Genomic DNA, 23,580 nt, shown 5'->3' with positions numbered 1-23,580 from the left:
ACTTTTGGCACTTTATTTGTAATGCTAAACCCAAGGTCTCTACAAAAATTTAGCTTTCCCGGAATTTTTGTTATTTCCATTGTCTAAATTGACCGGACTATATAAACATATTCAAAGAATTCATATTTTCATTTTCTTAAGAAGACTTGTGGAAAATTGTTATCTAAAATACACTGTAAATATTCTGAAAGCAAAATCAGTGCAGATTAAAATCATAAGTTTTAAGCAAAGAGTACTTTAATAACAGTCATTTTTCACAGATTATATTGAAATATTTTGAATATTTATGCTTAAATTTGATTTTAAAAATTGATAGAAAGTACCAAAGTCTAGAGGGGGGCTCGAGCCCCCCCCCCCCCCCTCCTGTCCCTTTTCCTTATAGGCGCCTATGCTTCTGGAACTCTGCCAGTACCATTAGATGTGTTTTTACGTCACCTTAGTTATGAAAAAGCACTTTTTCCTTTCTAAGCCTAGTTCCATGTATTAGTTTATCAGCATTTGCCTGCTATGGTCTTTTTTTTTTTTTCTACCAGAAGCTCACGAACTAGAATTATCTTACATTTTAGCCATTTTTCTTTTGATCAATGAATGCTCCAGGAATAAACCTCGAACCAAAAAAAAATCCTCCACTATCTTTATCTATAGAAAACTTTCCCTATGTATGCAATGAATCCGCAAGAAAAGCGAGATATCAAGAAGTAGAGAGGGAGATGTTATATGAAAAGACGGCCTTTGGCGATTCCGCACATTTATTCTAAGCAAGGAAGAGGGCTTTAGGAGGTGACTAAAATACGAAGATCGTTCAGATTTGTGTTATATGTATGGATGTGTGTTAAATTTGTTTTAGATTTATGGATGAGCATCCGAGTTTATAATTTCCCTATAACATTAAAAAGTAAAGAAATGACAATTTTGCTTTTGGATACCAAACAAAACGTTGACTGGCTAGTCGTTTTATCTGACCAACCACCGGTTGTGTATACCCAATATAAGCGTGTCAAAATCTCAGATATATGCATGGACGTCCCGAACTTAAGGGGTCTAAGGACCCTTAACCTTCAAAATGTTCGACTTTCTGGAAAAAATATATGTTATGCCTAATTTAATTCTCAACAATTTGATACCTTATTTATTACCATACGCCAAAAAAACTTTTTAAGTTATCGAAAAAAATGTTATGCTTTCCCCATAGAGATTTATGTTAACAGCAGCAGTTTCTTTTTCTCAAATGCTGGTTTCTCAGGTTTCTAGTTTTGCGTGCATGATATTTCAGAAAGTTGTTTATATATATCCGCAAAACTTTTTTTGCATGTTTGTCTGGTTTATTTTTATGATCTGAACCTAAATATTTAAATTTTTTAAAATTATTTATTTATTTTTGAAATTTTATAAGTTAATATCAAAATTTTCCAAAATTTTAGATGAAAAAAAAATTTTTAGTAAAAACATTAATTTTTAGTTAAAAATTAGGTTCGTATCATAAAACTTAATCAAACAAATATGGATGAAAAGTTTTACGGAAATACATAACAAACTTTCTAAGATATCATGCGCACAAAACGAGAAACCGGCACCTGAGAAAAAGAGGCTTAAACAGCCGCTGTAAACATAAAACTCTATGAGCAAAGTTTACGCGTTTTCGCGATAACTTGAAAAGTTTTTTGCGTATGGTAATAAATATTAAATTGTTCAGAGTTAAATTATACATAGCATATATTTTTTCCAGAAAATGGAGAATTTTGTAGGTTAAAGGTCCTTAGACCCCTTAAATTTTTTGGAGGGCGGAAATTCTCAATTTGCCGAATGGAGCCCCAAATTTTGCCGAATAGAGCTCCAAATTTCGCCGAATGATGAAAATTTTTCCTAATCGTCATACAAAATTTGTCGAATTAGGGAATTTTAGGAAGGTCACAATGACCTCCAGACCTTCCATCGACGCGTCTCTGTCTGTATATATATACACAGGTAGTTATCAAAATAATGGAAACACTCTGTGACAAGTATGTTGGGAATGACTACTCTACTGTAAATGTTTGGTAAATAAAGGTGCCTTCTGACTGCAATCACTCACACTGGTGAATCCAGATGGTGATTGAGTTCTGTGGTCACCTTTGCTGCTGTTGTTCGCTTTTTAGACATTACAATCCGCTTCAATACGTCGGTTTCTTTCACTCAGCTTCTCTTTCCTTCCACTATTTTACTTGCCGAGCTTGTCGTGTCGCGTTGTGTGTATGCTGTCATGACTTCAGGTATTGTACATCTAGAAACCAGGGTTCGTACGGGTCATGGAAATCCTGGAAAGTCATGGAAAAAAAAATAAGCGAATTTCAGACCTGGAAAAGTCATGGAAAATTGAAATTTTCATTGAAAGTCATGGAAATTTATTTCAAGTCATGGAAAAATGTCCTGGACAAAGAGAAAGTAACGGTAACTAAAAGAGCATTAGAAATCTGAAGTGATTTAACACTGTAGCGTAGCGCATAAATGCTATTAAAAGTGGAAAACTGAACGATCCCAAAATCATATCTGAATTTTAAAATCTCATTGCATCCACTTCTGTCGCGCAGCCGCTTGCCTTTTTTTGAGATGTGATTTTTCTGCTTGGACATCACTGATTTCGAATAAATTGTTATTTTCAACACTTCTTATGTTTCATATTCTGTAGTAGCGAACTTGCACGTTCTTGGTTTTGCCACGCCCACTCAAAAAAGGCAATTTTATTGCATCCGAGTTAGGTTCCATCACTTGTAAGAACTTTATTATTATTAATTTATCAGAGTTGATCTTAATTTATTGAAGATTTTAGAAAATAAAGAATTTTTGTCAGGCGATAGAATACAGAAAAAGAGGAATTCTAATACTTGAAAAGAGTAGTGCCCAACATACGGCCCGCAAAACTAATCTATGCGACCCACTGCTACGCTCAATGTCAGGAATCTAACTTGTTCTGGAATTTCTGAACGTATTAATTTATATGCATTTGAAAATGTGCAAATAAGTAAACAAAACAAGTATACTTTTAAATGAGAAGATTGAAAAAACCATTCAGTAATGAATCAAAAAAGATCTGGTTTAGAAACTTAATTAACTAAACTATGCGGCTTTATTTTAAAGAACCAAAATACTGTCGAGTTACGTACATGATTAAATGTTCTGTTGACACTAAAAGGCAACTTTTGAAGCAAATGTATTGAAACTTAGTGATGACTCACTCATTCAACCTTTGTCGCATTCAATATCATTCTGCCTGTTTATATATATAAAAAAGTTACATATTTAAGCATCATGTTCGTTTCACTTCATTTTTACGTTACTTAAATTTATATGATGAAGACAAATAAGAATAGTTTAGTTTTTTTAATTGTACACTTATATTTTTTCCAATACAAGTAAGTGCTTCAATGAGGCTGTGGCATTCATGTAGATGTTTTGTTAATGCTCATTTCCAAAAATTAGTAAGTTTGAGATTGAATAGTGCTATTCTCTTCGTGTAGCAAGGTCATGAAAACTTTCATTGAAGTCATGAAAAAGTCTTGGAAAAGTCATGGAATTCTTTCATCCAAATAGAGTATGAACCCTGAGAAACACCAAAAAGTTGAGATATTTCAGTTGCACTTGCTCCAGTTAGATGCGCTTCAACAATTTGTCCTCTTTTAAAGTTTGAGAGGTCCGACATTTCACGTGCTTGAAAAAAATCCAAGTTTTCCAGAACTTCAATTAAGTCACCCTATACAACCAGAATATGTACATTGCTATTTATTAAATTTAAAAAAAAAGATAACCTAATTTTGTTGTTCATTACTTACGAAGCACATTCAAAAATGTCACTTTATTCATAGGTATTTCCATTATTTTGATAACTACCTGTACATATATAAATCGCTTTTTTTTTCATTAGATCATAATGAACAGTTCAAAAGTTGAAAATTTTTGCAGATAAAGCTATAATACATTGAAATGAAAATGCATATGTAATTTAGAAATCTTGATAAGCAGAACGAAATGTGACGGGATGTGATTTAAAGATGAAAATGAAAGGGTGTGGCTGGGTGTCACACCCTCCTACTGAAGTGACCTTCTGAAGGTTGACATAACGGGATACAGAGATGATTTTTAAAAATATTTTTCTTTCATTTTGCATTGAATCTTTCATTATTTCGGAGGTAAATTAAAGCTCTAAATGTGATTTACCTGAATTCTAGATTTAATGGTATGTATGTTTAAAATAAAGCATTTGCATATCACACTAGAAACGGTGGCTTCAAATCTCACTAGATGCAAAGAATGCATCTCTACATACATGTGCCAATAGTTGATTCTTTCTTCATTTCGGAGATTAATTGAAACTCTAAATGTGATCTACCTGAATTCTAGATTCAGTTATGTGTTTAAAATAAAGCATGTGTATATCGTACTATAGTTGGGGCAAACCTAACCTGGCATGATTTGCTTAGCCTTCACAACACTACCAGATTCGGTTCCCCAACTACAGAAATGGTGGCCTCAAACCTCAATAGATGCAATGAACGAATCTATATACACAAATGGCTACTTCGGTATGTATGTATGTATGTCCGGGGTAAACTTCAAAACTACTGGATGGATTTTAACCATTTTTTCACCACAGATAGCTGGATATCAGGAAGTATCATAGGCTATAATTTATATCTAGATAAATTAGTTTCAAAAAGTTATGATAGAAAACAGTAAGTTTCATGTAATTTCCCCATCAAATGATTAAATACAAAACCCGTTGTTACAAAAATTTAATGCCTTACAACATCAATATTAATAGTAATCATATTGAAAGTTTTGAATCAAGGCTTCTCTGGAGCAAACACGAGATTAAAGTCATTTAAACATTTGAAAACTCTTACTTTTTGCACCCTTAGGGAAACATAGTAGAGCTGTGTGTGTGTGTGTGTGTGTGTGTGTGTGTGTGTGTGTTTTTTTTTTTTTTTTTTTTTGTGTATTTAATTTAAAAAAAAAGCGCACGGTCTTTTTTGTGATCTGTATTTTTGTTATTTCATATTTTGGAAATTCTTCATTTCATATGCTTAAATTCGTGCTTTCGTTTCTAAATGAATACTCGTTCGTTCTTTATAGTTATTGCTGTTTTACTTTTATGGGTAAGGAAGAAGCTCGATTTTTAATCATGTCATAGCGGTGTGTTTTGAGTTCTTACAGTTAAAACAGAAAACGGAAGAAAGTAGCGATTGTTTCTCACAATTATTACTGACTCAGGCAACGCCGGGTATTTTTGCTAGTAATAATATGTATCAATGGCTGATTTTTTTCATCATTACGGAGATTATGTAGATTACATTTAGAGCTTTAGTTAAATTCTAGGTTCAGTGACATGTTTAAAATATAGCATCTGTACATCACACTGGAAACGGTGACCTCAAATCTCACCAGATACAATGAACGCATACTACATACGTATCAATGATTGCATTGTGTACATTTTATGTTTTTTAAAACGCTTCTATTACAAATCGAATTGATGCGTACTATGAGTTTTGAGTTCCCTCACCTCAGCTTTAATTCACGTAGAACTCTTTGTTGTAAAGTACCTGAGGTAGTAATGGGCATATCGAACGATTTTAATTAATCGAACATTGAGTAACTCTGGTTACTGAGGATCACCAATCTCTTGAGCGATTCTGAAAATCTAATGATCAGCAATAGAGTGAATCTCTCGAAGGATTCTGCTAATCGAAGATCAACAATCGAATAATTCCGGTAACTGAATGATTAGCTGTTGTTGATTTGTTCCTCCTGTCTAGCCACAGGCTAGATCAGGTCCATGAGCCCAAGAGTCTTCAAGAAATCGTACACCAGGAGAGGACTGGAATAGATGCCCTCTCTGTCAAGTCATGCACAATGTAGAAGATGATCCGGAGATGCCTGCACTAATTTAGTACAAGTCTCATACATTTAGTACAAGTCTTTTTACATTTAGTGCAAGTCTCATGCATTTTCTGACCTAAATGAAAAGAAAGGCACTTGTTGTGCCCACTTTCAAGCCTACTGATTGCTATTTGGACGACCCTATCCGCCTTGATGGAATGAGCACCACCTGGGAACTGCCCATTGTACTAGGGGTGACTCAGAGGAGTCTTTCATAGTTCTTGGTTCAAAGTTTTCGTTTTAGAACAAATTTCTGAGAAGGTCAAAGTTCTCGACACCAAGTTTTCATCGACACCTTCCTTGGCTAAGAGGTCCGCTGTATCATTTTTAAGGATTGAGACAGATGTTTTGTCGCCAACGTTTATCCAGTTGCTAAGATGTTGGATAGCTCTGCAATGATTAGCAATCAAGTGTATCTCTCTGATTCTGGTAATATTGGTCTGTTATGAAATTGCTGTGTCAAAAGTTTCAATGTTTTGGGACAATTTTTAGTGTACTGAAATCAAATTGGGAGCTTGAAAATTCATCGCGCACCGTTAATTTTTTTAAGGGAGATTAAGGTTAATTCAATGCACAAAAAGGTATATTTTCAGTTTTTATTTATTTATTGACGACACAGTAACTATGTTTTTTTTTTCTTTTTTCATAAAAAAGTAACATCTGAAGAATATTCTCTGAAATATTCATTCATTTTTATGAAGAAGTGAGCCGTTGCTGCGATTCTCCGCAAATGTGAAATTTTTAAAAAATTAAATTACCGTAGAATTTAGTATGCACTACTCCGTAGCTTCAACCCGTGGCAGCCATTGAACGCGCAAATCTTGAAGTGGGCAAAGAGGATGCATCGCTGCTTGCATCCTAAAAGGCTACGGCAAAAGTTATTTGCGCGCAAGCGTTTTTCTGACGATTGCCCGCTTACTGCCGTTTACTAGAAAGTTTTGGTCGCCCATGGAAACGGTTTCTCGTAGTGTATCTAAATATAGGAAATACTGTATCGATGGTTGTTACTTGCAGAAACTTACATAAAAAAAAGTTTTTTTTTCTTTATAAAGGATGTCCCAAAATTAATGCAAGATTTGAATTTGCCGCCATTTTTGCAATAAATGGTTGGCAACCCTGAAAAAAGAACAATTTGATAGCTGAGAGTTTAGGGTAATCAAAAATGGAGCGTTATACGATACAATAACGCGCTTTCATTATTGAACAATTGTTTCAAAAATAATGAAAGTTGAGGCTGGTCAAGCAGTTACTGTTATTGGCGCTCGGTATCGCAATACGGTAATGCACGGGTGGTTGAGGGCTTGTTGACATAGACCTTTGAATTCAAATAACCAAGAAGAAATTTAAAATTCAAAGAAGAAATTTAAAAATGTTAAATCACACGATCTAGGATGCCAATTCTGATCACCGAAATGAGAGAGTACGCGACTAGGAAATGCCTTATGCAGTAATTGAAATGTTTCTCTCTCTCTCTCTCTCTCTCTCTAAAAGTATAATTGAGGCAGTGAGAAGCAAAGGCACGAAAGTAGCAAAATTAAAAATTTGGAGATAACCACGAAAGTAATGACAAATATTTTTTTCTGCATGTATAACTGGTTGAAGTCGCTTCAGTATTTGCCGGATAGAAGGGGGGTTTTACTTATTAACGGTTATCCAACGGTTGGTTATTGGTTAGTTTCAAACGTTATTCTAATGTAAAATACAACTGTAAACTAACCATTTAAAAACGTAATTTCGATGTAAAAAGCAACGCTTAACCAACATTCTCAAATGTTAACCCTAAACTCTCAACTGTCAAATTGTTCTTTTTTCATGGTTGCCAACAATTTATGGAAATAATGGTGGCAAATTCAAATCTTGCGTTAATTTTGGGACACCCTTTATAAGTTCGGATGATCTAGGGGTGGGTTTTCACAAGAACAATTGGAACTTTTTCCACAAAATATATTTTTCAAATGTTACTTTATTATTAATTAATAATAAAAATAAACATATTTTGAAAGTGTTTTTAAGCCTAATTGGCGACTTTTTTTTTTCTTTTTCATCGAATAAACCTACGTAACTACTCTCTTAAATGTATCTGATTTTCTTTGCAACTTAATTTCCGTGTGTCCAAAGAGTTTTGTATAATAACTAATTTCAGCAAGTTGTGTGTAATAAATATTTTTTTTTCATTAAAATGAAAAGGTTTTATGAACAAGGTTGTGATGAAATTCACATTATGAACTTCAAGAAAAGTGATTCTGCAAGAAAACCTTACGCCATAGAATTTAATGGTTTGAAAACGCGAATTCATCACATCGCCATTATGTAAAGTCTCATATCTTTACTTCATGCATCGATTAAAATGCTTAATTTTGCACATTTGATGGCTGGTGTAATCGACTGAACAGAAATTGAATGATTCTGGTAACAGAATGATCGATCCAGTGAACCTCTTTAATCAATCTGATAATCGAATGATCAGCAGTAGAGCGACTGCTGCTAACCTCAACAAAAGCTTCAAGCGAATGAGTTGGAAAAATTTTCTCAATATTAAAAATTTTTTGATCCTGAGAAAAAAAAGTTTCGACACCACAACGCAAAATAAAAGCAACTGAAAGTGTCAGCGCAAGTGAAATATAAATAAAAAATGGTATCTTCCCGAAAATAGTGTTGCAGCAAACAAAATAATTTTTATTTAAAATAAAAATTAATGGTATTTTCAAAAAAAAAAAGTTGATAACGGGTTGCGTGACTTATGTGGGTCACCCTCTATTATATATTACGGTAAATTAATGGTATGTAATATTGTTTAGTGTCTTACATTTATTGTTTCGTGTCTTACAATTGGCGTAAATTTCTAGTGATTCAAACCTTTTCAACGGTAACAACAAGGAAAATCTTGTGCCAGATACAGCCACGATTTCAACGGGAAAGGTTATCCCTCTGCCAAAGACTACAATGAATAATAGAAACACGCACACAAAATCATTCAAAAAATCTATCGTCAATAATGTTAATGAATTGCTTAATGCAGTAATTTCTAAGTTGCTACATGAAATTGACCAGTTTTGCACGTCATATAATGTTTTTAAAGAAACTAAAATCTGAGAAGAGGGGGAGGGTGCCTTAAAATGAAGCACGAGAAATAAAGTCAAACGTGCTCGTTAATTAAGAAAAGAAACTGATTACCAAAGTTTGTGATAGGACAATATTTTTGTAACCAAGTGATTAAATATTGCACATTTTGTAACAAGACTGATACTCACCATGTTTCTCATTTTAGGTAACAATGAACAGATACTTGCTTTTGATTTTATTGACGTCATGGTCACTATTAGTCACCAATTCACACCAATGTGACTCCGGTGAAGCCAAACCCAACAGCGAGCTGAGTGTGCCAAGGTCACTGATGGCTAACGCAGACGTTGCTGTTTTGAAGAAGTACGAAGTTCAGTCTGTGAAAAAGTGCCTAGAAGATTGCTGTGTGAAAAAATTCGGTAAGTTGTGAAACAGGAACAGGGGTTCGTGATTTCTATAATACTATCACTTGTAGCATCAGAAATTAATTTTCTGTATTTCAATTCCTGCTGTACTTGTTGAAGAAAACTATTGCAAATTTCGGTCTTTGCTTTGGCGCATTAAATGTTATATTAAACGTAAAATATGCTTTTTGTACAAACTGGGACCATAGTCACTGGGGCGCGAGTTACTTATCAAATATAATTGGTTACCACTGTGTTGCAGGTAATCTAAATGTGAAAGTATGTCATCATTTGTATATTTAAGTAGTAATGACTGAGGGAAAAAAAATCTAACATACATTTGAATTTGGTGCATTATGCATTCTTGAATGACAATATGATGTTTTAATTATAGGTAACTGCAATGTGGCTAGCTACCGAAATAACGCTACCAAGGAAAATTGCCTTCATTTCTATTGCCTACCCTCAAGTAAATGTGAGTTTGTGTCTTCCACTTCCACTGACTCTTTCTTGTTCGCGTCTGCTCTCCTCACTTCACACCCTGTGCCTTCCAGCCACAACCTCACGATCAAATCGAACTCGACTCAAGTTCCATTGAAACCAAAACTTGTGAAGCAACCAGCACCTGTGATGCAACAGCAGCTTTTCGACCATGAACTTGTAAAGGAAAAGATCGCGACATTCTCTGGCGAAGAACTGACATTGAAAAACGACAACACTACTATAAAACCTCGCAAAGGTGTGGAGGACTTTATGCCGGAGGACGTGTTCGAAAACAGTACAGCAACTCGCTCCAGTATCAAACCTAGAAAAGGTGTGACCATGGAAGATGTTCCTCATCAGGAATATCTTACAAAAAATGCCAAATCAAAGGTGAAACCTCGAAAAGGTGTTGAGCCTTATGACGAATTAGATTCATTAACATCTTCGAGTGTACAAATCTCTCCATCTGTGTCGAACGCAGGATTTAAATTTCATGCATCTTCTGTGAAATTCAATAGCAAAGACAATGTTTTATCAAATGAAATGTTTTCTGCTCTTGAAAAAGTCTTTGAAGATGACACACGGATTTCTACCACATCTGCTACTTCTAAACAACATATGAAAACTGTTGATATTAGCCCGACTAATGCGCGAACTTTTACCGAAACAGCAACATCAGCAATTTTTCATCCCTCATTTACAACACAACTTACGACATCGTTCGCAATTTCAAGTTCTATCTTACATCATGACTTTACAGAACAAAGTTCAAAACATACTCCTGTATTACATACTACGTCATCGAAGATGGCAACTACTAAGTACGTTGATTACAATTTAGTACCTACCTTGACGCCTGTTGCTGCGAATACACAGCCAGTACTCCTCACAGAATCTTTTGAGAAAATGTCTGAGGACTTTGAGACGCTGGATGATGTCGAAGAAGCGGAGAATGAAAAGAAATACAAGTCTTCCATGCATTTGGTTCTTTCCCTTGTTTTCGGCCTGTTAGTTCTTTTCGCTGTTTTGGGGGTTGTTGCCAAAAGAATATATGACGGTTGGTTGAGAAGACATTACCGTCGAATGGACTTTCTGATTGACGGAATGTATAATGGCTACGGTTAAAGTGACTTGCAGCAAGCTGTGTTTTGCTTCAGTGCCGAAAACAGACATTCTGATGTTAGTGATTTTATTGTACATACCTTTGCCTTCAGCCATAGGGACCAAATTTCTTGTGGAAAACTTATTGATTAAAGTGATATAGAAAGTGTTCTCAAAAGAATGCGTTGATCTGGGATTAATATGCCTACTTAGTCTCATCCGAATTTTTTTTTAAAAATCATGGAATTCCGACTGAAGAAATTATTTAGCGTTTTATGTAAGACTATAACGCGATATATTTTATTGACGAAATGTAACGTTCTTAAATCTGTAAATTTGTCGGCTCTACCAAATGTTATTTGAAAGTGATAATCAAACAGAAGTGCCGAATCACAAATACGTAATTTTGTAAAAATTGTTTAGCAACATCTTCAGTGTTTTTCGTATTTTTGTCAGGTATGGATTTTGTTTCTTTAATCATATTTATGTTGCCACATTGTATTTTAGTATATGTGTAATAACTTAATTAAAATGCATTAAATGTTGTTGGTTTTTTTTCCTCACTTAGAAAGAGAAGTCCACCGATAACAGATTACTGTGACGTTCTAAAAAAACTACTTTATTCTACAAACGTTTTTGGATGACCATTCGGCGAATTCGAAGATGGTATTTTAAGTTTTATTTGTAATTTATTTGTCTTCCTCAGGGTTTGCCGTTATATATCAGTCGATATATATCATATATATATCCGATATTTATTTTGAAAATATCATGATATTTTGATATTTTCGATATTATGTTTTCAACTACGGTATTTTAGTTAAAAAATTATATTTATCATAGTAATATTGTTCATTTATTATTAAATAACCAAAAAAATATGTACTATAGTTTTATGATGTATTAATACATCATTAGTATAACAAAGTAATATAATTTTTTTTAAATCTTATATTCACATAAAATTATTAGTGATGTAACAATTTTAATTCATATTAAAAGTGCATAATTAAATATAAAACGTTGGTCAGAGAAAAAGAATGTCTTATGACTGTGCACCGACTAATGCATATTTTTTTTTATTTCTGAATCATAACTGTGTAAAACTAGCTAACAGAGGAAAACGTCTACTGTTAAATTAACTCCATTAAAATTGATAAAAATGTTAAATGAAATATTAGATATAAATAATATAAATGTTATATGAAATAAATGTTATATTAATAAAAATGCTATATGAAATATTAAATATAATAAAAGAAACCTTAATTTTAAGTCTACATAGTGTAATAATATCAGAAAAGAAAGAGTGATTTGAGAATGCATTTACTATTTTGAAGACTTCAGTTTGTGCTGATTGAAAATATCGGATAGATACTGTCTGACCAGGGATTGTATGGAAAGACAAACATCCGTTTTACAGCCGGAAATGGACGAATCTATTATTTTGTACAGATGTCATCTTTTGCAGAAGCAGAGTCTCATTCAAATGAGCGGAATATGCGCATCAAATTTTTACTTTTCCCCCTCATTCAGATAGATTCGTCTTATCTGGACGTTTGAAAATTCCACGCAATCCGTGGTTGGACAGTATCAAAATATCCGATATATATCAAAATATCGGATAATTTTTGATATTTTCGAACCCTGGTCTGACTTCTAGCCGATCACCCATAGGCTATTTTCACTATACCTTCGTTATTTAAGGTGTGTCGCAATTCCCTCCGATGTTTGGAAGGATTATTAAAGCAATTTTATTACCAATACAGAAACAACGTTGACTTTACGGAATGGAAAAACTCGACAAGTTTTGATTCACAAATGTTCGATACTTAAACCTTTCGTGATACGGCAGTAAAGTCTAATTATTTCACCCGCTGTAGCATTTCACGATCAATGGTAGCAAATGCGGTTTGTATCCTTTGGAATAATTCTTGTTAACCGTGTGTCGTAGGGGGCTTTGGTGCAGTCTCATAAAAAATATAGCATAAGTTGGATCCGGATAGCGCGTTGGCCGCGGAAGAGGACAATTGTCTGCGTCAAAAGCTCATCCAATCCAACGACCGTGAAGCTCATTGAGGAAATGGTGAACTTCTGTTAAACAAGTTAAATACAATTAAAAATATTTAAAAAAACCCGACTGAGTTGCAACTGTAGAATCAAGAGGTAAAATTGAAAATCCTTTTAAAAGCCTTATACTATTAAAAACCAATTTCAAGTATTTTATTTACTATTAAATAGAAACTGGCAACAGATAAAAATTTTAAATCATTGCGTTTTATTCATAGAATAAAGATCACTGAGCTTTTTCAAAATGAACAAATTGCAAATTTATTTTGAAAATTACAGTATATAAAGAAGAAAATTGTATTCCATAACAAAACTTGCATTGAAACAATATTTTTCAATTTTGACAGTAAATTTGCGCGTTCAAAAAAAGTGAATTTTTAACTTTCAAAATTTATGGAGCAAAGTGAAAAATGAAATATGTTTCTAATAAAATATTTTCTATTCGATTGTAAATTTAAGTGATAGAGTTTAGTCCTTTGGTGTTTTTATGCAAATATCTATTGTGTATTCTAAAATATAGCGCTGAAACGATTTACGTTTCGTTATCTAACCTAAAGTTTAATTTTTCAAGGATTTGTGCTTGTATTGGGCTAGTGGTTCCGAGGAACAACTAGCCCCAAGAAACTCCTCGCCCCTATTTATCTATAGCAGCATTACAGTAAATAAAAACGCATATAAATAAGTATTATATGTATATTCGTTGCTGTAAAATATAGAAATCGGAGAATGTCGATTCTCACCGGTGATTCATCGAAAATACTTAGTTGTTTACTTATAGACAGATAGAAAAATATGAAATTTTTGAAGATCAACATGCGAATCAAAATATCTTTCGTACTTTCATATGAAAATATGAAATTTGCGAAATTTGTTGTTCTAGAGCCTGATTATGCTCTATCAGACAGATCATATTTATTGTTAATATGATCTCATTAAACAGATCATATTATTATTTGGCTAAGTATCGTATCAGTTATAATCAAAGATGGTTTTCTGTTACGGTTGGAGACTGAACTAGTTATCATGGCTTATTAGCTACAGAAGCTGTTAAATATTTTATTTCATTTTACTACATTATATTCTATTCCTACTATATTTTACTGTGTTAATATATTATAATATGACTATACTTATTAACTGTGCCTTAATGTATGTATTTGTAATTAAAGGGTAATAATTGAACCTTTAAGTACAAATTATCAATGCTAAAATGTAAAAAAAGTAAAGTTTAAGAAAAACACTTGATTATTTGGGCGATATTGATTATTAATCTTTCAATAAACACTTGTTTTTAATCAACAATTATTTTTTTAACACAAATTTGACCTTTAACAAATACTTGTCTCGAAACAATGTTCATCTCGAAATCATCATTGTTTAACATCGTCGTGTTGATATCGGAACAACTTGCCCCACCCGCGGAACAACAAGCCCCAAGAAGGGGCAAGTTGTTACTTATCGACTTTTGGTACTATAAAATTAATTACAGTCGCCTCTTGTTATAACAACCCCTGTCGTCAAAACAAAATAGGTCGCTGTAACGAGAGGTCGTTATAACGTATTGCGTATTATTAACTCACTTTTAAAAATGCATGAATAATTTCGCATAATTATGCATTGTTTTTAAGCAAAATCAAGAAACTAGCAAAATAACTCGTAAAATTTTTTGTTAGTTTCTTTCTCTGTTTGAAGATTTTATGCTGCAATTATTGTAGAAGCTTTCCATTTCTTTGGCTTTTTCAAAAAAATATAATTTTTGATGTCTACCATTTGTGTGCGGTGTTCATCAATTCTTTGACCCTATACCAACAGATAATTCTTTTCAATGGAAATGTTTTACCTTTAGACCCATAAAAGTTTTAAGTATTAGTTTTAGAATAGTTAGTCCTGAGGATAATACAAAAATTGAAACTTAGTTTTGTGCGTTATATTGGAAGGAACGGTTCAGTTTGGACGCTTAAATGGGCGGTAAAATAACATTGCATCAATGGAACAGGAAACGGGACTGCATATATCGGTCGCTGTAACGGAAGGGTCGCAGTAATAGGAGGTCGTTCTATAGAATGTTGACTGTATAAAAAAAACTCGTACGAAATACTACGCAAAAACAGTTGTTACATCATAGGGGTATATATTACTTTATTTTAATTTCAGAATAATACTTCTAGAACTAAGTTTTTATAACAAATTTTGAGCTTGTTTAAAAAACGGAACTTCTAGCACCGCTCTCTCCTACTTGATAAAGGACTACAAGAAATAAATTAATAAATGAATGCGTAAGTGATTAGTAAAAATGATTGAGTGAGTGAACAAAATAAACTATTTCACTTTGCCCCATCCACTTTGCCCCGCATGTATTTGACTAATTGTACAAAATATTTAAAATAAAAATAATCTTAATATTACCTAAATAAATACTTCGCTGAATATTAGAAGGTCTCATTTAATATCTAAAATGTTAATAACAAGAAATTTATCATTTTATAATAATAAAAACAATTTTTGAATTACAACAAAATATTAAAATAGGAGTATCAATTTTTGAAAATTGCCTGTATCACCATGTACTTTAATTTTTGATGGTATATTTTTCTTGGCTGGAATTGACTACATGTGCTATTATACAGTTAAAATATTACTAGATGGGTGGCGCTGAAAGCAGAGTAAATATTTTACCATTTCACTCATAGACTAATAATAAGAGTAGACCGAGTTATGGCAACCCTTTTGCTGCTCATAAACCAAACCATGTGACTGGTGGATATCCTAGCAACAGCGGGCGTTAATCGTAGCAGACGATCAATGCCAGCGCGAAATAAAATAAATAGGATTGATGGAACACGGAAGAATGATCTTTTATGGAGTCCGATTTGTAAATTTGTTATTCTAAGTTGTAAATATTTGTTAATATAGTGAGTTTTTCGTTTAGGTAGTATTGTGCATTTTCTTTAGTCAATTTCAATAACTCTCTAAGCAATAAAAGATGCAAGCGACCAAGAAGAATCAGCAAACGGTAAGATTTTTACCTACAGTTTCAATTTAAGATACCGATTAGTACATTTTTGCGTTAACGCAAAACGTTTACGCCTTTTCGTTCACGCCAACGCTGACAGCTCCAAATGAAATAAGTTACCGAAAACTGATCAAAAACTGTTACTAATGTCAAAATAATGCATAACTAAAAGAAAAACAGTTCAATCTCTGCACCTGGAAGTTTTTTTAAATGAAAAACACATTGTCTTAAAATACATGTCGAGTGCCAAACTATAGATAATGCTGCCATCTAGCAACCATGCTGCCAAAGTCTTCGCCAAGCCCTTCCACTAGTCACATGATACATCTATGAACCAATTTTCTTTATCAGCAAGAATGAGAAAGCTCGGTCTACTCTTATTATTAGTCTATGATTTCACTTTGCCCCGCTATTTCGCTTTGCCCCATATTCCCCTACATACGAAGACCCGCTATGATTAGAAACAACAAGAATCAACATTGATGTGCATGCTTGAATAAATCTAACATAAACACGGCTCACATTTTTTGTGAAAATTATTCATGTGTTTCGGAGTCTTAGTGAGCCCCTTCTTTAGTGGCAGGAATTAAAGTGGTAAAAATAACCTAATTTTTCTTTGTATGGTCCATGTAGTCTGAACAAAAATGGCTGTTCCGTCATTTGGTCGCACACCAGTCATTGCTCTTATTACAGCTTTATTAACTTAGTTGGAACGTGCTCTTATTACAGCAACATTACAAGAAATGCCCGGGAGAAGGGAAATCTCATAAAATAGTTATCTTTCTATGATTAATTAAATAAACTGGTCTTTTCATTAAGCAAAATGCATTCTAATGTAACAAATGGTTTGTTTCTAACTGTGCCAATCGAATTAAGCAGAGCTATTGTATAGCTTATCGATTTTGTAGCTGAAGCTAGGGTCATGGATTAGAAGCATGCTATTATATTTTTTGACATAACATAAAATACAGTTAAACATAAAATACAGTTTCATCCTATTTTTCCTGGCAAAACTTATATGTAGCTGTTTTTTTTTTTTTTTTTTCGTGATTTTGAGCTTCGTGCTTGTTATTGTACTTTTTAACACTTATGCAATATAAAGAGGGACAGGTGTCTTCAGACTTTTCCGAAATTTGAGAAAATTCATGGCGTAAATTATAACTTTTATACTGACACTAGGTCCGCTAACTTACATTTAGGGAAATAATCTCCATTAAATAACAAAACAAATATTAACAAGAAAACATAACAATGTAAGAATATAACATAAAAAAACATATTATTTCTGAATTGGAAACGCACAAATACAATTATTGTTTTTATCTTCAAATCAGCTTGTAAGTGTACTGACCAAAGTTTTGTTATTTTAAATCTTAAGTTCAAAATGTTAGACGGAAATTGATTTTTTTGAACCATCAATATTTGTAAAACTAGAAAATCGCCTGTCAAAGTATGACGGGTGAAAATTGCTTCTACATTTGAATGAAGCCGTTGCCTGTTTGGAGATATTTTGATCGTTGAAATTGACCCTTAACTCCAGTGGATCAACCCAGTGGCGTACCCAGGGGGTGGGCTGATAGGGCTACAGCCCCCCCCCCCCCGAAATTTTCAAAATTAATTATAAAAATTATAATAAAGAACAAGTTTTCTTTTTATGATGCATTTTTGAAATCTTACATTCGTATTGATATCAGAAAAGCGATACATGAACTTTTCTTAGCTACAGTTCATAAGTATCCCCCCCCCCCCCAGCTCAAAGACTTTCGAGCTCAGCCCCCCCCCCCCCCCCCCCCCGAACTGATTTGTCTGCGTACGCCGCTGTAGACAGCGTTCATTGTTGACCATTTTTTCGTTTCTTCATTCCCCTGAAATGACACAGTCTTACTGGTAAAACAGTTAAGTTACCAGATCGAGTTCAGCCTTGTCACAATAAAGCCTTTCCCTGCATGTTAAACATTACCAAAACATATTATCAAGTTATAATGCCGTGGTTCGAGTTTCATTGTTGAATCTCGCACGTTACTCGATCATCAGCTATTATATATAAGATGTCTAATATTCACAAACAGTACGTTTCTAAGAGTTGTTTCTATTAGTTGATATTGGTGTTTTAACAAAAGCTACTAAAATAGAGGAATCAAATTTGACTAACTACTCTAGTTAATTGGAATTTCCAGAGTTATTTGATGATATAGAGTATACATCTCAAATGTTATACCTCTAAACCTTTCGTAGAAATTACGGAATTATAAACTAGTGTTTACTATAGTGGCGGCTCGTGAGAGGGGCCAGATGGGCCCAAGCATCCTCACTTTTTTCAGAGAATAATTTATAACTTTTTATTTTCCCCTTTTTTTGCATAAGTGCTTGAAATAAAAAATATGTATTGTACCGTATTTTCCAGCCTATAAATACGAGGGGGGGGTGAGAGTGCACCTATGATCTGGCCCCCCTCACTTTTTCAACGCACGAGCCGCCACTGGTTTACTACGTTTTACACCGATTCAAAAATTTAAGATAGCAGTGGCTGAAAGTTAGAGTTTTGGAGTAGATTTAGCTTAAACGTTTACGAAAAGATACATAGAAATGCTGCATCAAAACTTTAAATTCAGGGTTATTGATTGATTTCTTTTCCTGAGGCTTCTGATGAATTTCACCTGAGAGAAAAAAAAAAATCTCTTTCACTTATCCATATTGATTACTTGTCAGGGACCTGTTATTCTTCATTATTGTTTCCCTTACTCCCGGAGGGTAAATTTAAGCTTTGTTTGATAGCTGAATATAAGCTTGTCAACATGTTCGCTTATATGACATTTTTGTGATCGTATTACAATCATTATGTACCTTTTTCCGAACATTTTCTTTTATTTCTTAGTAACTGCGCCACTTTTAAACTTCAGTTACAATCCGTTACTTGATTACCTTGTCTTTGCAATTACCATAATTTTTTATTTATGATTACCCGTAAGATATTAGATAACGAATGAAACTTTCATGCATCTTCCTCTTTCACATGTTCAATTTTATTTATCTAAGACTTGAGACTTTCTTAATTCAATCGTTGATGGATCATTCTTCGAAAATTGTAACTTTTCTGTCACACGCCTTTTATAATAAAAACTTTAAGGAACAGTTAATTTAACAATTATTTTTTTTTTAATTTCATCTAAAGTATATCTATTTAAACCTGCCAACAATTTTTTAATTTTTATTTTTATTTTAATATATTTTTGGTTCACAATATGTGAATTCTCACCTCCGTGGCATGTCACACACCCGTTGTGACTGTTTATGTTGCTCAATAACTTGTTTAATTAAAAATATATTTATTTATTATTTATTTCACAAGTGTCTCAAATACTAATTGTTTAAGTATTATTAATTTTTTAATGTGTTTTAGTAAGATAAGGAATTATGTCACAAAATAAATTCTCACCTCCGTTACCCAAACACAAAATGCCTTTTCTCATTAACAGATGGAAGTAATGACATCACATTTTGTTTTCCATGATACAGTAAAACCTGTAAAGTTGACCACCCTTGTAAGTTGACCACCTGTCTATGTTGACCACTTTTGTCAGGAACGGAATTTGTCCTATATCATATAATAAAGGGAAACCTCTGTAACTTGACCACCTCTCTATCTTGACCACCTGTCTATCTTGACCACTAATGTACGCCGAATTTGGTTTGAAGTATTGTAAAAAACCCTTTGTAAGTTGACCACTTGGTTTATTTTTTTAAACTTTCTTCAGCAAATTATTTTATTTCATTATTTATTAATTACTATTATTATTATTATTATTATTATTATTTGATAGCTTTCCAAGAATGTTTTTAATGCTTTGATGACAGACTAGCATTTTACTAACTAAACAGCAGCATAAAGCTTATGCTGCTCTTTATTCTCTAAACTTGTTTTTCATTTGTTGTTCTATTTGAGATAGCTTTTTGTTCTCTGTTCAATGAAAATAGGTGTCAGTAGAAAAGTTCAAAATCTTTTCTTTCAGTTGCAATATGTTATGGCAACAGAGGAATTGTGCAAAAAGAGCTGGCCCGGATCTAGATATTTTGGGCCTCCCTGCAACAAAATATGTTGGGCCCCTCCCTAGTGGCCAGCAGTGTCTATTTGTAAAGTGCATAAGTCTTAGTGCTAGTTTTTTTCTATTTTATCTTCAATTTCTAAAGTCACTTTAAGGACGCGGACCCCTCGCTCTGCGGGTACACAGATCTGGGCTACTAATGAGTAAAGTTACATGTTTCTGGTGCAAGTGATTAAGAGATAGGACATTTTAATTTTGCCTTTATGAACTGGGAGAGTCGAGCTGTTTACTCTTTGTCTATACATAAAAAGGCTTCAAAAAGAAAGTTAGTTGAACTTGAGATTAATAAAAAGTATGGAATATTATAATTAATTGAAAATGGAGAAATCCAGAGGAAATTAGCTGGCATATATGGAATTTCTAAACCTACATTGTCTAATATAGTTAAAAACAAGGAAAAAATAACAAAGTTATTTTTTTGTTTATTATTAAAAATACTATTAGATATTTTTAATTATTATTTCACTTTCAATAATGTTAAACACTGAAAGTGAGTTTAACAGAAAGAGTAAGGGTGAACTCCTCAAAAAATGAATACATGATGCAAGAAATGACAAAAAAAAAAAAAAAAAACATTACCGCCCTTTATAAGTTGACCACCTGTCTAAGTTGACCGCCAAAGTACTGAACCGCAAGTGGTCAACTTACACAGGTTTCACTGTACAAGGTAGCACCCTTGTTTATTTTCAGCCATAAAGAAGTTGTGAGATTTTTGTTGAAAAACAAGATGTGGATTTTGTTTTAAAAACAAAGTGTGGTTATTGTGTCGAACTTTAATTTCAGAGATGTAAATTAATGTAAAAAAATAAATAAATAAATAAATAAAAACAAAAACCCGCCTTCGTAAAACCAAAAAGACTAAAAAAAAAATCTAAGCCCAGTAGTTTAGAATGTTATTAAGTACTACTAAATAACTACACCATTGAAGTAGTTTTATAATCGATACACACATAAGACAAATCATAAATTCAAAAGCAGAATTAGAAGGATCAACAGTCGGGGCCCATTCAAATTTTACGGGGTTCCTTTGATTGGTCAAAAAGGAATGCGCCCCGACTGTTGATCATGCTATTGAATTGATTCTGCTTTTGAATTTATGGTTTGTCTTACGTGGGTATCGATTATAAAACGATTTCAATGGTGTAGTTATTCAGTAGTACTTAATGACATTCTAAACTACTGGCTTATTTTTTTTTTCTTTTTAGTATTTTTTTGAATTTTACGCAGTCTTTTTTTTATTATTATTATTTAATAATTTTATTTTACACTTTTTAGTTAATTTTCATTTACTTAGTTATGATTATAAGACTGTAAATTTCGCAATATTCTCATTGCATTGAGAGAGTTTACATCGTGAGGATTATTATTAAGTAACTTGCGTTGGTCTGAACTTAATAAGTCCTTCTAGGGACCTAACTCGGCATAAGGTTTCGAAATTGAAAAATATTTTCGTTCAAAAGTTACTTTCTGGAGAATTACCCCGATCCGTTAAATGATGGCAAAAGTCATGGGAAGGTAAAGCGCAGTATGTGCAGAAATGAGTTTTTGAAATATTCGAAGAAATGCGTTTTGGATTCTGTACTAACAAAAGGGATATGTTGGAATTGGACGTTTATTTCGTGCCTTATTTTTCGTGCTTTAATTAGCTTGTACAATAAAGCTGAAGTGTAATAAATGACAAAAACAGTAGCGGATACAGTAGGCGGGCAACCGGGCATTCGCCCGGTGGACCGGTCATGCTTCGGGCCGATCAACTAACAGCAAAATATTTCATGCCTGTCTACTAACAGCAAAATGTAAATTTTGCGCGCATGTGTTTAGAATAACGCAAATTCGCAAAACACAGCTTCAGCTCCTCTTTACGCATGGACTAAAGCTTGCGGGTGGAGGGAGGCAGGGAATTTCTGAAATGGGGCTGCCCAGGACCTGATTACCACACAGGCTACCTAGGCCTAAGACCCCATGTTCCTAGGGGACCCCGAATTTTTCAAAGAATTATGCATAGCATTGCAACAATATGAAAAATACGTGTTTTTTTTTTTTTTTTTTTAAATAATGACTTATTAATTGGAAAAACTTCTTTAAAGGGGAATTTTTCATCACTCTGCCAGTAACGAATTTCCTTGTTCACGATAATGAGGGAGCCCAAAGGGGATTCATAAATGCACATAAGTGATTTATACATAGTTGTGTGATTAGTTAAAGAGGCCTCCAAAAGTGCATTGGTGCTTTAAAAATGTAAATCAAACACTGCATAGTCTTCAGGGGCCTCCAAATTAATGTGGGCCTAGAGCCTCACTTTTAGTTAGACGGGCCCTGGGGCTACCAATATATTTTTAGTAGTGCAATAAAAAATAAATGAATACATTTAAAAAAAAACAGGGAAATCTTAGCGGTCGTAAAAAGTTAAAATACTTTTGGTTTCTTTGACGATTTTATTTATAAATGACAATTCACAATTGCTCTAAAATGCAACTTACAACAATGGCCCACGTGAGGTCATGTCAGCTCAGTTGGAGAATAGGGGTCCGGCTCGGAATTGAACTCGTGCAGAGGGTAAAATATCCTAATGGTGAAAGGTGTAGAAGGGGGTCTGTGAAAAAAATTGACCTATGTCATTTTTTCCCCTTTTGCTCTCGGCGACCCTATTTATAACAGTTGGAATAATAGTTAGAAAATATTTTTTACCGTAAAATTATTTTTAAAAAATACAATTTTAAGATACCATTGAGAAGCATGAAAGACTCTACATTATTAAGAGTATCAAATCAAAGGCCAAAGACCACCGAAATACGAGTTTTAAACATTTTTTGACGAAACATGAAGTATTCTGTACGCTGTACAAACTCACGGTTTCGAGCCCCTGAGTTTAAAAAGAAAATAAGTTGATAAAAACCAATGTCGAAAGAATTCCATTGATCTTCAGACCCCCCCCCCCTCCTAATATCATCGAAGATCGTGTAAAATTAAAATTTTTGGGCTTTGATTTTGAATAACTTCATAAGAGAACAGCCGAATTCACTCCCGCCATAACATGAAATTCTAGTTTCGAAAATTTGCTGGAGGAAAGCACTCGAACTTCTCCCATTTTTTTAATATTCCCAAAGATTGTCTAAAACTGTTTTTTAAATTAACAGTATCAAAATTTTTCTGGGAAAGTGCCCCGTCCCATCCTCTCGCAATCATCAATGAAGAACGTTTTAAATCTCGTTTTTAGTGCTTCAATTTCGAAAATTTTCCGGGGTGAGCCTCCTGAAAACTTTTCCTAACATCACTGAAGGTCAGCAAAAATTTCGTTTTTGGAACTTAACTTTTGAGTAACTGCCCTAGTCTTTACCAAAAAAGGCTTTTAAGATTTCAATTTGAAAATTTTCTGGTGGATGGCCTCGGACTCGATCTCGACGTAAAATCACCAAAGATCTTCTAAAAG

General features: G+C 33.4%; 1 protein-coding gene across 1 annotated transcript in view; it reads left to right on the top strand.

Annotated features, from left to right (window-relative positions):
- The window catches only part of LOC129225980 (uncharacterized), an 81,137-nt gene extending 69,684 nt beyond the window's left edge, over positions 1 to 11,453 (top strand). Inside the window, exons 3-4 of the mRNA XM_054860551.1 lie at positions 9,182 to 9,395; positions 9,775 to 11,453. Of these exons, the coding sequence (XP_054716526.1) occupies positions 9,188 to 9,395; positions 9,775 to 10,988 (1,422 nt within the window). The 5' untranslated portion in view covers positions 9,182 to 9,187 and the 3' untranslated portion in view covers positions 10,989 to 11,453. The remainder of the gene's footprint in view (positions 1 to 9,181; positions 9,396 to 9,774) is intronic.
- Positions 11,454 to 23,580: the final 12,127 nt, after the last annotated feature.

The sequence above is a fragment of the Uloborus diversus genome, chromosome 7 (genome assembly GCF_026930045.1).
Source record: "Uloborus diversus isolate 005 chromosome 7, Udiv.v.3.1, whole genome shotgun sequence".
NCBI lineage: Eukaryota > Metazoa > Arthropoda > Arachnida > Araneae > Uloboridae > Uloborus > Uloborus diversus.
The sequence above is the reverse complement of the archived record's forward strand: the minus strand, read 5'-3'. Positions and strand labels throughout refer to the sequence as shown.